General features: G+C 41.1%; 1 protein-coding gene across 19 annotated transcripts in view; it reads left to right on the forward strand.

The window, feature by feature from the left end:
* The window catches only part of LOC100136290 (SOX-LZ), a 201,271-nt gene extending 195,290 nt beyond the window's left edge, over positions 1-5,981 (forward strand). For 17 of the 19 annotated variants that reach the window (XM_036979115.1, XM_036979122.1, XM_036979116.1 and 14 more), the window contains one exon: positions 78-5,981. In XM_036979115.1, the coding sequence (XP_036835010.1) occupies positions 78-390 (313 nt within the window). In that variant the 3' untranslated portion in view covers positions 391-5,981. 19 annotated transcript variants of the gene reach the window in all.
* Positions 5,982-12,352: the final 6,371 nt, after the last annotated feature.

A 12,352-nucleotide genomic window follows, 5' to 3' on the forward strand; every position in this document is an offset into this window, starting at 1 on the left:
GATTATAACGATGAAACAGGAACAAACTTGCCTAATAGTCTCTCTCTCTCTCACTGTCCTTCGTTTTCTCCCTACAGGCAGCAACCGCAGATCCCCATCAGCACCAGCGCCGGCGTGGTCTACCCTGGGGCCATAACCATGGCAACGACCACACCCTCCCCTCACATGACGTCGGAGTGCTCCAGCGCCTCAGCAAGCCCGGAGCCGGCCATTCCCGTCATCCAGAGCACCTACAACATGAAGATAGAGCCCAGTGCCATGTTAACCAATGACCCCATCATCAACAGAGAGGTAGATGAGATGGACATGTATGAGGACTTTGACGAGGAGCCCAAATCGGACTACAGCAGTGAGACTGAGACACTGGAGCCCATCGTCAGCGCCAACTGAGGCCTCTCAACACCTGAGCCGGGACATACACACATTCGTACTGGAGAACCATCCCCAGGGCGGAAGACTGACTGAAGGAGGAGAAACAGAAGAACAAAAAAATGCAGAACAAAAATAAATGGTTCTGTTGATGCATCATTTAGGAGCCTGCATGCATATGTGGCTCCGTCAGAATCAACAGCTAAAGGTCTTAAATGTTTCTTACAGTGTGTGAAGCAGTTTGGGTTAGTTCCTTTTGTTTTTTATTATCTCATCGTTTATTTTTTGTGTTTTCTTCATGGACATTTACACAATTAGGTTATTGCCCATACAACTTTGGATGACAGGACTTGAAATGTACCGTTTGATATGAATCCATAATTCTTACAGTCTTACTTTTTTTCTTATGATATATATATATTATTTTTTTCTCTTCAGTTAAATGCTTTTAATAGATTTCATTACTGTTTTTGATGGGAGTTATATATTCTCACTCAGGTATGCTGTGCCAGCCAACAGCTTGTGAATGTTTTAAATACGAATTTATTTGAAACTATTTAGAAAACAAAATATTTGGAAATTCATATTAACTAAAAACAAACAAACAGAACAATTCCACAATTCTGGGACATAATCAGACTCCCTTATTATTAATTGTATTAGCATTATCATTATTATAATTATTATTGGTATTATTAACATACTGTACAATTTTGTGCAGATGTGCCAAACGTTTGAAGGTTTTTATCTCTTAAATAATTTGTTTGAGTCTCGGGGGAGAGACTCGAGTCTCAGACAATCTCTTAGTGTGGCTTCAAAATCCAGTTTCTTTATATACCTTCTATATTGAAACCCTCAGGAATCTGGAGACAGTGTGCTGTGTCTAGGGCAGGAACAGGAAGTGATGCAATAGCTTCAGGTGTGGTTGTTCATAATGGCAGCTGTTCTCCATGGAGACCAATGCGGTGACCAACAGGCCCTTCTCTCCCTGTCCCTCTCCAGCTCATGTCACCAGCCCAGTCTAACACAGAGCACTATAACACTCCCCTCACAATCTCTGCTCATTCTTCAACTCAGTCTTACCAAGTTCTTAATCAGAGTGATTGTAATCAGGCCAGAATTCCAAGGGGCCAAAGGCATCCAATCTGTGGGATTGGAAAGGCAGCGAAAGGCAGCTTTGGGGGCATTATAATCACAAATTGTTGTTTTACAATGTGTAGCTACAGTACATTCGGTTAAACACTTTAGCCCCTACTGGGGCGGCAATTTGGTCTTAACATTTTTTTTTATTTTTTTTTTAATCTTAAGTATTTTTTCGACATTGTAAATCTTAAATTGACACGGGAAGGTCTTAAAGCAGAGTTAACTACTGCAGCAGTCTTAAGAGAAGAGGCAGTGTGTGAGGGAATAACATTGTGTTTTTATTAAAGGAGGGTTACAGACAAGGTATTACATTCTAACAAGTCATATTAAACACAACAGTATTTCATAAGCCACACCAGAGCTGTGATGGTGATTCTCTACATTCATGCACTTAGATATTAACACTTACTACTTCATTTTTCAACTGAGTTAATATGTTATATTGAACAAAATGTTTGTTGTTTTATAATGGCCAGTTGCCTATTTTACATAAAGTTAAATGTAAGTATTTTAGAGCAATTGAAAATGCACTTCTGTATTTTATTTACATACAGACAATGAGTATGAAATATAACACAATCAATCAGCTCTTAATCTTGTGACAATCAGTCACAAACTGAAAGTCCTTTACCTCTTGAATGGTCCTTTTACCAGTTGAACAGATCCCAGGTTGTTACCTATGGAGAAACAGCTAGAGATGGCCAGCAGTCAAGGCCTTACTGTCCATAATGTAGCCCTCCTACAGGCCAGAAGGACTAAGTGCCTCCCTCTCTGCCCTGCCCTGTCTCGACCCCTTCCCATGGCAACCCCCACACCCAGGGGGTGCCATCTGGCTCAGAGTGGCAGGCAGCGCTATGCTGGGGAGAGGAGAGAGGGGGAACAATAAGGACGGGGCACGTAGCGCTTATTGTGCTCTCCATCAAAGCACAGACAGTGAGGCTCCCACCCCGTCTCCCGCCCTGGCCCAACCACTAGGCGCTGGCGAGCAGATGGAACAAGTACATCAAGCTGTGGGGGATTACTAAAATGACTGACGAGTGGGTATCATCTCAAATGCAGCATTATTAATGCATGAGCCCGGCTATTCTCCTCCCGTGCCCTTGAACCTGTCCATTTCAGACCAAGCCCAGAGGTTTAAAATGATCTAAATGGCTGGTCACCAGCGCTGGCTGTCTACATGGCCAGGACTCCCTCCTACTGCTGGTCACTGCATTACTCTCCCAGGTCTAATTGATACAGATGGCTCTTTAGTACTTAAAATTTTTCTCGACCCATTCAGAGCTGGCTTTTATTGTGTTGTGTCTACGTTTGAAGCATTTATCTTAAGTCTTAGAAGTTTTTAAGCACCTCATTATTAATTTCCATTTCAGTTTCTTTTTATTTTTTTGGTTGGTTGGTTTCTTTGTTGCTATTGTTGTTTTAAGGTACAATGCTTTTTTCTAGGATTTCCTCCCATACACAAACCTAAACGGATTTCCCTCCAGGTCAACATGTCTAGGTTTTTAAGCTGTTACTTCTGTTTTCTGGTTGATTGGTTGATTTGTACGTGATTTGTACATATTTCTATGTCCATGCCAAACCAATTCAGTGGGCTGGTAGTTAAAAAAGGACTGTTGATAGGACTGAAACTTGACTGCGCTTGTATAACAAACAAAACAAAAAAAACGATGAACTTATATCTCGCAAGGAGACAATGTTTCATAAGTGTTATAAGCACTGGATATAAATTGTATTTTTATCAATTCTGACTAATGTGAAGCTGTTGTACCAGAAAAAAATCTGAATGAACAAAAGTCCCGATGAGTTGGACTCGTGGGCTCATTCTCACAGTTACCAGATTTGAATCATTTTTCAGTCGTCTTGTTTTGTTTATTTATGCAAAGACATGTGTAGTGAATGAACACTTTGTCTAAGCTCCAGGGCCACCAAGGGGAGAGAGACAGCGCGCGAGAGAGACTGAGTAGTAAACTCGACAGAAGGCTTGCATAGTAACTGGTTAGCTGAGAAACACCGGATTTCAGACACACATTTTATTGGTCACATATGTTTTGTTTTGTATATTGTATTTGAAGCTATATAGTGAGAATATACATTTTATTGTATTTATTAGCCACTGTTGGCTCTAAAATTGTCAGTAGAACATAATGAAAGGACAATCAGAGAGAAAAAAAAGATGTTTAATGAATTGGAGCTTCATTTTTCAATAAATTCACCATTTCATTATAGATTTTATTGTAAATACAACATAGGAAATATAATTATATTTTTGTTCATAAGTACTTAGTGAAGTATAAGTTATGTATTTGGCTGTTCTTTTTTTCTTCCTTTTTTACATCAGTGTATGTTGATCCATGTTCTTAAAACTGACAGGTCATTGTACGTCATGTAGATTCTGATTATTTCTCCCAGTTGAAGAGAGCAGTATTGGACGGTTGAGAGAGCAGTATTGGACGGTTGAAGAGAGCAGTATTGGACGGTTGAGAGAGCAGTATTGGACGGTTGAGAGAGCAGTATTGGACGGTTGAAGAGAGCAGTATTGGACAGAGCTGTAGCTGAGATAGACAGACAGGCCCCTTCTTGCTAGCGTTTCAATGACCTCCCTCAGACAATTCAAGGAGCCAATCAAAACCCAAGCCGTACTCCTTAGCCTTAGACATTAAGGACAAACATTCTTTTTTATAAATAACTTCATTTGTATCTAATTACATGCAAAGCCGGTACAAATAAAGTACTCTGTATCTTTCATAGGGACAGTGCTAAAATTCATCTGAACAACAAGCCGTTAAGATGCATATGTTTTTATTATACAACTTGCGTTTGCAATCATGACTCAATCCTAGCGACATACCTTATGACTTGTGTTTTGTGTTTTTCACAGCCCTCAGTGGTTATACTGTTATGTGCCAAATTTGAACGGAGGGGTTGACAGTTGCATAAATGAATAGCTACATTTTAATTGCACATCTGCATGCATTTGTTACATTTAAAATTAGAATGACCCAAGAGGATTTTATTCATTGGCAATTTTACACAAGTTCTTGGGGATCTGAAAATGAAGGGAGTGTGCAAATATTTATTAGTTTTAACGTGGCACAATGCAGAGCCACTTGTGTGTATTCTAGGCCTATACTCTTTTTGTCCTTTTCTATGTGTTGCTGACCTTTTTAAAGGTAGCCCATCCAGCCATCAGCAAAGTGTAGTCATGACCTTTTCTATGTGTTGCTGACCTTTTTAAAGGTAGCCAATCCAGCCATCAGCAAAGTGTAGTCATGACCTTTTCTATGTGTTGCTGACCTTTTTAAAGGTAGCCAATCCAGCCATCAGCAAAGTGTAGTCATGACCTTTTCTATTAATCCATCTGTCTCTCAGCCATGTAAATGCGAACAAAATTCAACAATTGAAGACAAAGCTTGTATGCTGTTTCAATAACTTAACTGTAATTATTTTTTTTCTGTCATTGAACTTCGTGATGTATATGGTGGGAATGTTCTCTGTGTTAATTTAATTAGCACAATTCACTGACATGCTGGACTGACATGCTAGCTGCTGTTCAGGAGTGTAACATTTGCTGTTGGGGACAACTTATAGAGTTGTCAATGGTACTTTGCTTTCTAGATTCATTTTTTGTCTCTCAAGCAACACTGTGTGTGGCTCTTCTGTCGCTGGGGCTGTTGCTGTTTTGAAACCGCTGGCAGACTGATACAGTTTTCTGCGTAGAAATCAATTTCTTGGCAGGTACCTAGGCCCATGGCAGGTATTGTTTGGGCGTAACTAGAGAAAATGATATAGTGTCTGTTGCTGCTTTGAAAAAAAGTTTTAATTCTGAAAATGTAAATAGTTTATCATAATATCTTGTACAGTCCAGTGTAAAGTTTTTAATTGAACTTAAAAAAAGGTTGCCATCACATTTGTGTTCACTTTCTTCTTCATACAGTACAAAAGGACAGCTACGTGCTGAGGATATTATTGTTAAAATAAAAAAAGGAAAAGGTACTAAAATATTTTATTTTGCTTGGCTTCAAAATGTAAACCAGCAAGTCTTTGGTTTCCATGTGCAGTATTGACGTGAGGTAAACTTAAGGTGAAATAATTCTACAGTGGTATGTATTGGAGACCAGTCTCCTCTGTGTTGGTAGTATTAATACACTATATCAAATAAAATACACCAGATGACTGACACATTTGGGTGTATCTAGGCACCTTAGTAATGTGTGCAAATATCTAGGCTGTGTTCCCCACAGGATGCATTCAGGCATATTGTAATGTAACATCATCTTTCTATATGTACTCAATCCATTGATGTAACAAGGCAGGAGTGGGTTGTTTAACTGCCTGTTTAAGCTCATTTACCTCAAGAGTTTCCTCCTTTTGCGTAAAAGAGTAAGAAATTGTGTGACAAAGTCTCACCATCACTCCCATATTTTGTACTGCTGTTGACACTTACAAATTAAAGAGACATTTTGTTTTAAGATCCAAGTCTCTATTTTGTTGTTGTTGTGCATTGATTGTCCATTGATTTCTCATGCAAAAACTACATTGATTTCTCATGATACCTTTCAACATTTTATTTTCTACTGCAGTGTGGGATTGCATTTTTTAAGGACAATTATTTACCTAAGGTGGCCCATAAGTCATAGTTTATCATTAGAATGGGTGCCACAAACTTATTTTCACATTAACTAATGGTAGAGATTACATTATAGTATGGTGTCCATTTTCGGACATCCTCAACCTCATGCCTAAAATATCATATGTTACTCAAACAAAGCAATACATTTATGCTTATTACCTTTCGTCTCAAGACAATGATGTTATTTTCTGAAACCCTGCAGCATCCCAGCCCTTCCACCCAATGAGAAGAGACCATTAGGGAGACAGAGAAAGCATGCAGTAAAGGTGTGTAGAGGACCTGTGACCTATCGCACAGGTAGACATTCAGAGGGCAAGGCCCAGTGTGTGTGCTCCTGCAGCCAGACACAGACAGGTTTATGTGCCAAGCAGGGCCTGAGGAAAGGTCAGGCAGAGAGCGATCAACTCAGACGACGTGTGGTCATTCATCTCCTTGGATCCCTGCCATCCATGGCTCATCATCATTTTGCTAGGCCTAGGGTTGAGGGTAACAAGATGGAGTCATTTTTAGGCAAGGTTTCAGGAAACAACAGCCTTTGAGAGGTGTTTGATTCCAAGACAATTAACAACACTGTGGTCTTATATTTATTTTGAGATGACGTTTTTGATATACACTACAGTTGTCATTGTTTCAAGTTGATATACACATGCAGTCATTTCTCTGCTGCCATAAACAGTCTCTCTTTCCATTCACAAAAAAACTATTTGCAGTTATGGTGAGTGATATATCAGGGCTGTAAATAAAACACATATCCATGGTGTATACGGTTCAGCAGGGAGGAAAGCTGCTTTTCCTTTCTTCAAACCTCTGTTTGCTGGAGTAAAAAAATATATACAAATAAATGTTCTGGAGCAGGAGCCATTTCCAAACATTTTGGAAAACCATTTAAGTGTCTTTTGTTTTCTTCATCAATCTTTTTTTGTCTTTTACCAGTGTGCTGCCTGTGAGCTGTCTTCCTGTGAGCTGTCTTCCTGTGAGCGGTCTTCCTGAGAGCTGTCTTCCTGAGAGCTGTCTTCCTGTGAGCTGTCTTCCTGAGAGCTGTCTTCCTGAGAGCTGTCTTCCTGTGAGCTGTCTTCCTGAGAGCTGTCTTCCTGTGAGCTGTCTTCCTGAGAGCTGTCTTCATGTGAGCTGTCTTCCTGAGAGCTGTCTTCCTGAGAGCTGTCTTCCTGAGAGCTGTCTTCCTGTGAGCTGTCTTCCTGAGAGCCGTCTTCCTGTGAGCTGTCTTCCTGAAAGCTGTCTTCCTGAGAGCTGTCTTCCTGTGAGCTGTCTTCCTGTGAGCTGTCTTCCTGAGAGCTGTCTTCCTGAGAGCTGTCTTCCTGTGAGCTGTCTTCCTGAGAGCTGTCTTCCTGTGAGCTGTCTTCCTGAGAGCTGTCTTCCTGTGAGCTGTCTTCCTGAGAGCTGTCTTCCTGTGAGCTGTCTTCCTGAGAGCTGTCTTCCTGTGAGCTGTCTTCCTGAGAGCTGTCTTCCTGTGAGCTGTCTTCCTGAGAGCTGTCTTCCTGAGAGCTGTCTTCCTGTGAGCTGTCTTCCTGTGAGCTGTCTTCCTGAGAGCTGTCTTCCTGAGAGCTGTCTTCCTGTGAGCTGTCTTCCTGAGAGCTGTCTTCCTGTGAGCTGTCTTCCTGAGAGCTGTCTTCCTGAGAGCGTAAAAGCCCCAGTTTAAATGCAGTATGTATAATAGACGCCTCTGTCAGCTCTCTCCAGCAGAAGCGCCCAGCGGTAGATGGAAAATTAGACATATACCGCTGCACAATAAATCTTATAGTAATTCTCCAAGCTTGCATTACGAATAATGGCCAGGAGAAAGGCCTGTGCTTTGTGTATTTCTCTTTAAGTTACTGTGCATGGGTGTGTAGGCGTACAACATTAAAATGATACTGGGCCTGTGACATTTTAATCTTGAGTGAAAGACAATAATTCTCATTTCCTTTGGCCCATATTTTTTATCTTCGATGTGCCATACTTTTTTCTACGCTTGCCAGATGGGAGAAGGGGGTCGGAGTGGGGGTGGTAGTGGTGGTGGGGGGGGGGGGGGGGGGGGGGGGGTATGGAGACTAATGCCACTGCCTGTAAGTGGCCTGTTTAGATTAACTGTCACAGTGTTAGTACAAATGTAGGTGTTTGGGCTGCAGATAATAATTAATACAGTGTTGCTTCTGCTGCACACTGGCAGGACTGCAATTTCACCACTCCGATGACTAAACATTGTAGAGGGGAGGCGTCTGGAACAATATTTTACTGTTCTGGAGTCCCTGTCTGCCCTTGCTCTCCACGGCATGGCCACTGAGCCCAGTGAATCAGTCAGAGAGCGCTGGCTCCCCAAGCACAGCTGCTATTTATCTGATTTTCTCATTAGACTTGACTCATGACTTTATTGTAGGCCGACTGCCTTTGGCAGAGCTACTGCAATGCTGAAGTATTACTCTCTCTCTCTCTGAGCAGTTTGAGTGCTGCTCTCCCTGGCGATCTGCAGGTACTTCAATCTATGTATGGTTTTACTATGTCAATCTCCACTATTAAAGGAGAATATTTCATGGATTTCATTATAAAATTAATCTGAATACCCAATAGAAATACACTGAGTGTTCAAAACATTAAGAACACCTGCTCTTTCCGTGACATAGACTGACCAGGTGAATCCAGATGAAAGATACAATCCTTTATTGATGTAACTTGTTAAATCCACTTCAATCAGTGTAGATAAAGGGAGACAGGTTAAATAATATTTTTTAAGCTTTGAGCCAATTGAGACATGGATTGTGTATGTGTGCCATTCAGAAGACAAAAAATTTAAGTGTTTTTGAACAGGGTATGGTAGTAGTTTGTGTCAACAACTGCAACACTGCTTGGTTTTTCACTCTCAACGGTTTCCTGTGTGTATCAAGAATGGTCCACCAGCCAAAGGACATTAAGCCAACTTGACACAACTGTGGGAAGCATTGGAGTCAACATGGGCCAGCATCCCTGTGGAATGCTTTCGACACCTTGAAGAGTCCATGCCCCAATGAATTGAGGTTTTTCTGAGGGCAAAAAGGGGGGGGGTGCAACTCAATATTAGGAAGGAGTCTTTGTAAATTGGTGCTGTCAGTTCATATTTCTTTGTACATATTAATACATTCTGTAGATAAGAAGAATTCCCTCAGAACTTTGACTTGGCTTCCCTCTCTGAGTTATCGGACATGCATACATATGTAAGGACGGCCCAGGCCCTCAGCCATTTTTTAATCCTTGGAGGTGAAGGACTTAAGAAATCTTGCTAATTTCACAGATGGTTTAAAATAGATTAGTGTGGAGTAGCAGCTCCCGGAGATGGGCCGACCCTCCAGGCTCCCTGTTCAGCTGCCAAAACTCTGCACCGCCGACACTCACAAGTGCCTTCCAAAAGTCCTACAAGGTTAAACTCAAACTTTACCATCCTAATGCACCACCTGACTAGTGATTTACTGTGTCACACTTCTATTGAGCTCTCTCACATTCTCTCTGTCTTGAAGACGTACAATGAACTTCCTATGTCTGACTGACACGTGCCTCTCTTATTTGAGACTTTATAATGCAGTTTTTTTCTAGCTTCCCATTGGCATGGTTTGCCAGCATGGGTTGCCAGCTGTTGTATATGGCAGAACATGGACACATTCCCCTGAGTATCCCAGGCTGTGGTTCAGTTTCCCCCGCACAGTAAGAAATCATTATCATCTTGTGTTCATTCTTTGTTTCTTTTTACATTTTCTGGCCTCAGTTACTTTCAGAAGCCTTTTCCAGATTGTTTAGATTGTGTACAGATCCAGAGTTCTGAGTTCTTGTGCTTGGGAAATAGAACCCCTCCCTCATTTTCTATCAAAACAATGGCTGCCACCACAAAGGTCCTCACATTGAAATGAATGAACTCACTTGGCTGAGAAAGGCCATCTTTAATTGTATAACTTTTGTCCTGCCCCATCAATCGTTTGGCACAATGTGTCTGAGAGCCAAGTCTCTATAAGGGAGAATGGAGAGTCTGCATGGTGTGCTGTGCTGGGTAGGCCAAGCCCGCTGATAGAGCCGGGCCTTGTCCGAGAAGGCAAGACACAACTCTGGCCAGGCTCAAAGGGCCCAGCTTGGAGTTAATGTGGGAACACAATGGGTCTGGGTGAAAAACTCAACATGGTTTTGTTGGACTTGTCATTCCTCAGTGCATTGCTGTGAGGAAAGCCTAGGAACCATCTGAATGTTGTTTGTGCTTTTTTTAATGAGCCATATTTGGGCCAGCTTTCACAAGGCCTTTGTGAGGAGGCTTTAACAATGGAAAGACGCTTTGAGAAGTGACACACACTAGGGCTGCGGCCAGACCTTCTTGAACCTGCCTCATCGGGGGGTTGTCTCCAGAAGGCTGACATCATGAGAACAATGGGACACAAGCTGTTTCCAGCAGCTATCAAATAGATAATGTATCAACAATTCACAACATTTTATATGGAAATTCCTTAAAACGTTGATGTAAAACATAGTACTAGCATGACACTGATTTGAGGGAGTGTTGGGAACAACTTCCAAATTCCTTGAGAGACAAAAACTCTGGACTTATTTAAAAGGAGTGCAAGATAGAAGTTGTAGGGGCATCCATTTTCCAAGAGTAAGAAAAAATTGTGGGTGTGCTTGTGTGGATTAGTCTGCCTTTATGTTTACTTAGTTGTGATTATATCATTTGACATTGCAAATATGTTTGTGTTTTTCTGTGTAAAATCTGACTTTCCAAGCACGGTTGTTGGGCACATTGGTTTGCTAAATTTGAAAAATCCACATGGGACAATATTTCAGAAAATGTAATTTTACATACTGTTTCACATCATTGCATCTCCTCAGTGTATTTATCTCTCAAAGCATTTGACTGCATTTCTTTGGGGAAGAATTAATATGTAATGGATATTTAAAAGCATCTCCGGTCCCTCTGCGTTTTGAAGAATTTAACAAAATAAAGGTTCCTATGTTGGCATGTGTTATTATCTCAAAGCCATCATTCAGCTCTCTCATGCATACATCAATTACTCAACCACACCTTTATGAATATGTAAATGTAGGCAGAATGCTTCATTAATTAGTAATTCATGCATTTTTCACGAGCCCAATACATTGCCAATGTAGACTGATGAATTAACAGCGAGTACTCTGAAAAGGGAAGGTTTTCAGTGGTTCTGAGCAAAATCGGTTATTTGTGTTTGTCAATGTAGAGCAGGGAAAAACATCAGTATCATTCATGTACTACTGTGGAGCTTGTGTTTGGTGGATCTCTGGTGCATGATATTCCTTGGGGGTTTTGGCAGTGTCTCTCTCAATGTAGAAATGTTGGTAAAAAATTATGTCAATTTTGCCATTGCCTTCTGAACTGTATCTCATCCTAGGGGAAGCAGCACTGGTGCCATGGTTACTGCGCAGGACCAGGAGGGATCAGTACCTATATCCCCAACCTGCACTCAGGCGTAGATGTAACATAGTAAATGCAAATCTGGGACACGCCGATTAGTATGATATTTTACGTTTCATATGTTATGTATTAATTTGTTGATGTCCATCATCCATTTCGTATGATATGTTTTACCAATTACAATTCATACAATATGTTATGAATTTCCAAAACTTGTGAAATGTTACGAATTCCAATTTGTTGTGGCTAAAGTTAGCTAGGGGTTAGGGTTACGGTTAAAGTTGGGGATAGGAGTTAGGTTAAAGGGTTAATGTTGGGGTTAGGGAAAGGGTTATCTAACATGCTAAGTAGTTGCAAAGTAGTGAAAAAGTAGTAAGTAGTTTAAAAAATGCTAAAATTGTCCGTGATGAGATTCGAAAACGCAACCTTTGGGTTGCTAGACATCCACCCTACTTTCGTTGTTGTCTTAAGTGTTAAGTGACCTTCTGTCTTACCTAACCATAGCAAACCTAACATATCATACTAATTTGAGTGTCCCGGATTTACATTAATTATGTTACGTTTAGTCTATGAGACCAGGCTGAATTAATAAGCTTAGATGGACATGGGGACCTGAACAGCCTTCCCACTCTGAGTTGTTTTATGAATTCGGGCCCAGGGTTGTCCTCATAGGGAGATGAACCACAGACAGAAGCCTGGGACAGCGAGGACTAGGGAAAACAGTTTGACTTCTGAATACTGGCACAGTGATAGGGACCCTTGAGAACTCTTTGGCACCAAACTTGCAACCCTCAGCAGTGCACTGGCATATTGTCATT

The sequence above is a fragment of the Oncorhynchus mykiss genome, chromosome 6 (genome assembly GCF_013265735.2).
Source record: "Oncorhynchus mykiss isolate Arlee chromosome 6, USDA_OmykA_1.1, whole genome shotgun sequence".
NCBI classification, from domain to species: Eukaryota; Metazoa; Chordata; class Actinopteri; order Salmoniformes; family Salmonidae; genus Oncorhynchus; species Oncorhynchus mykiss.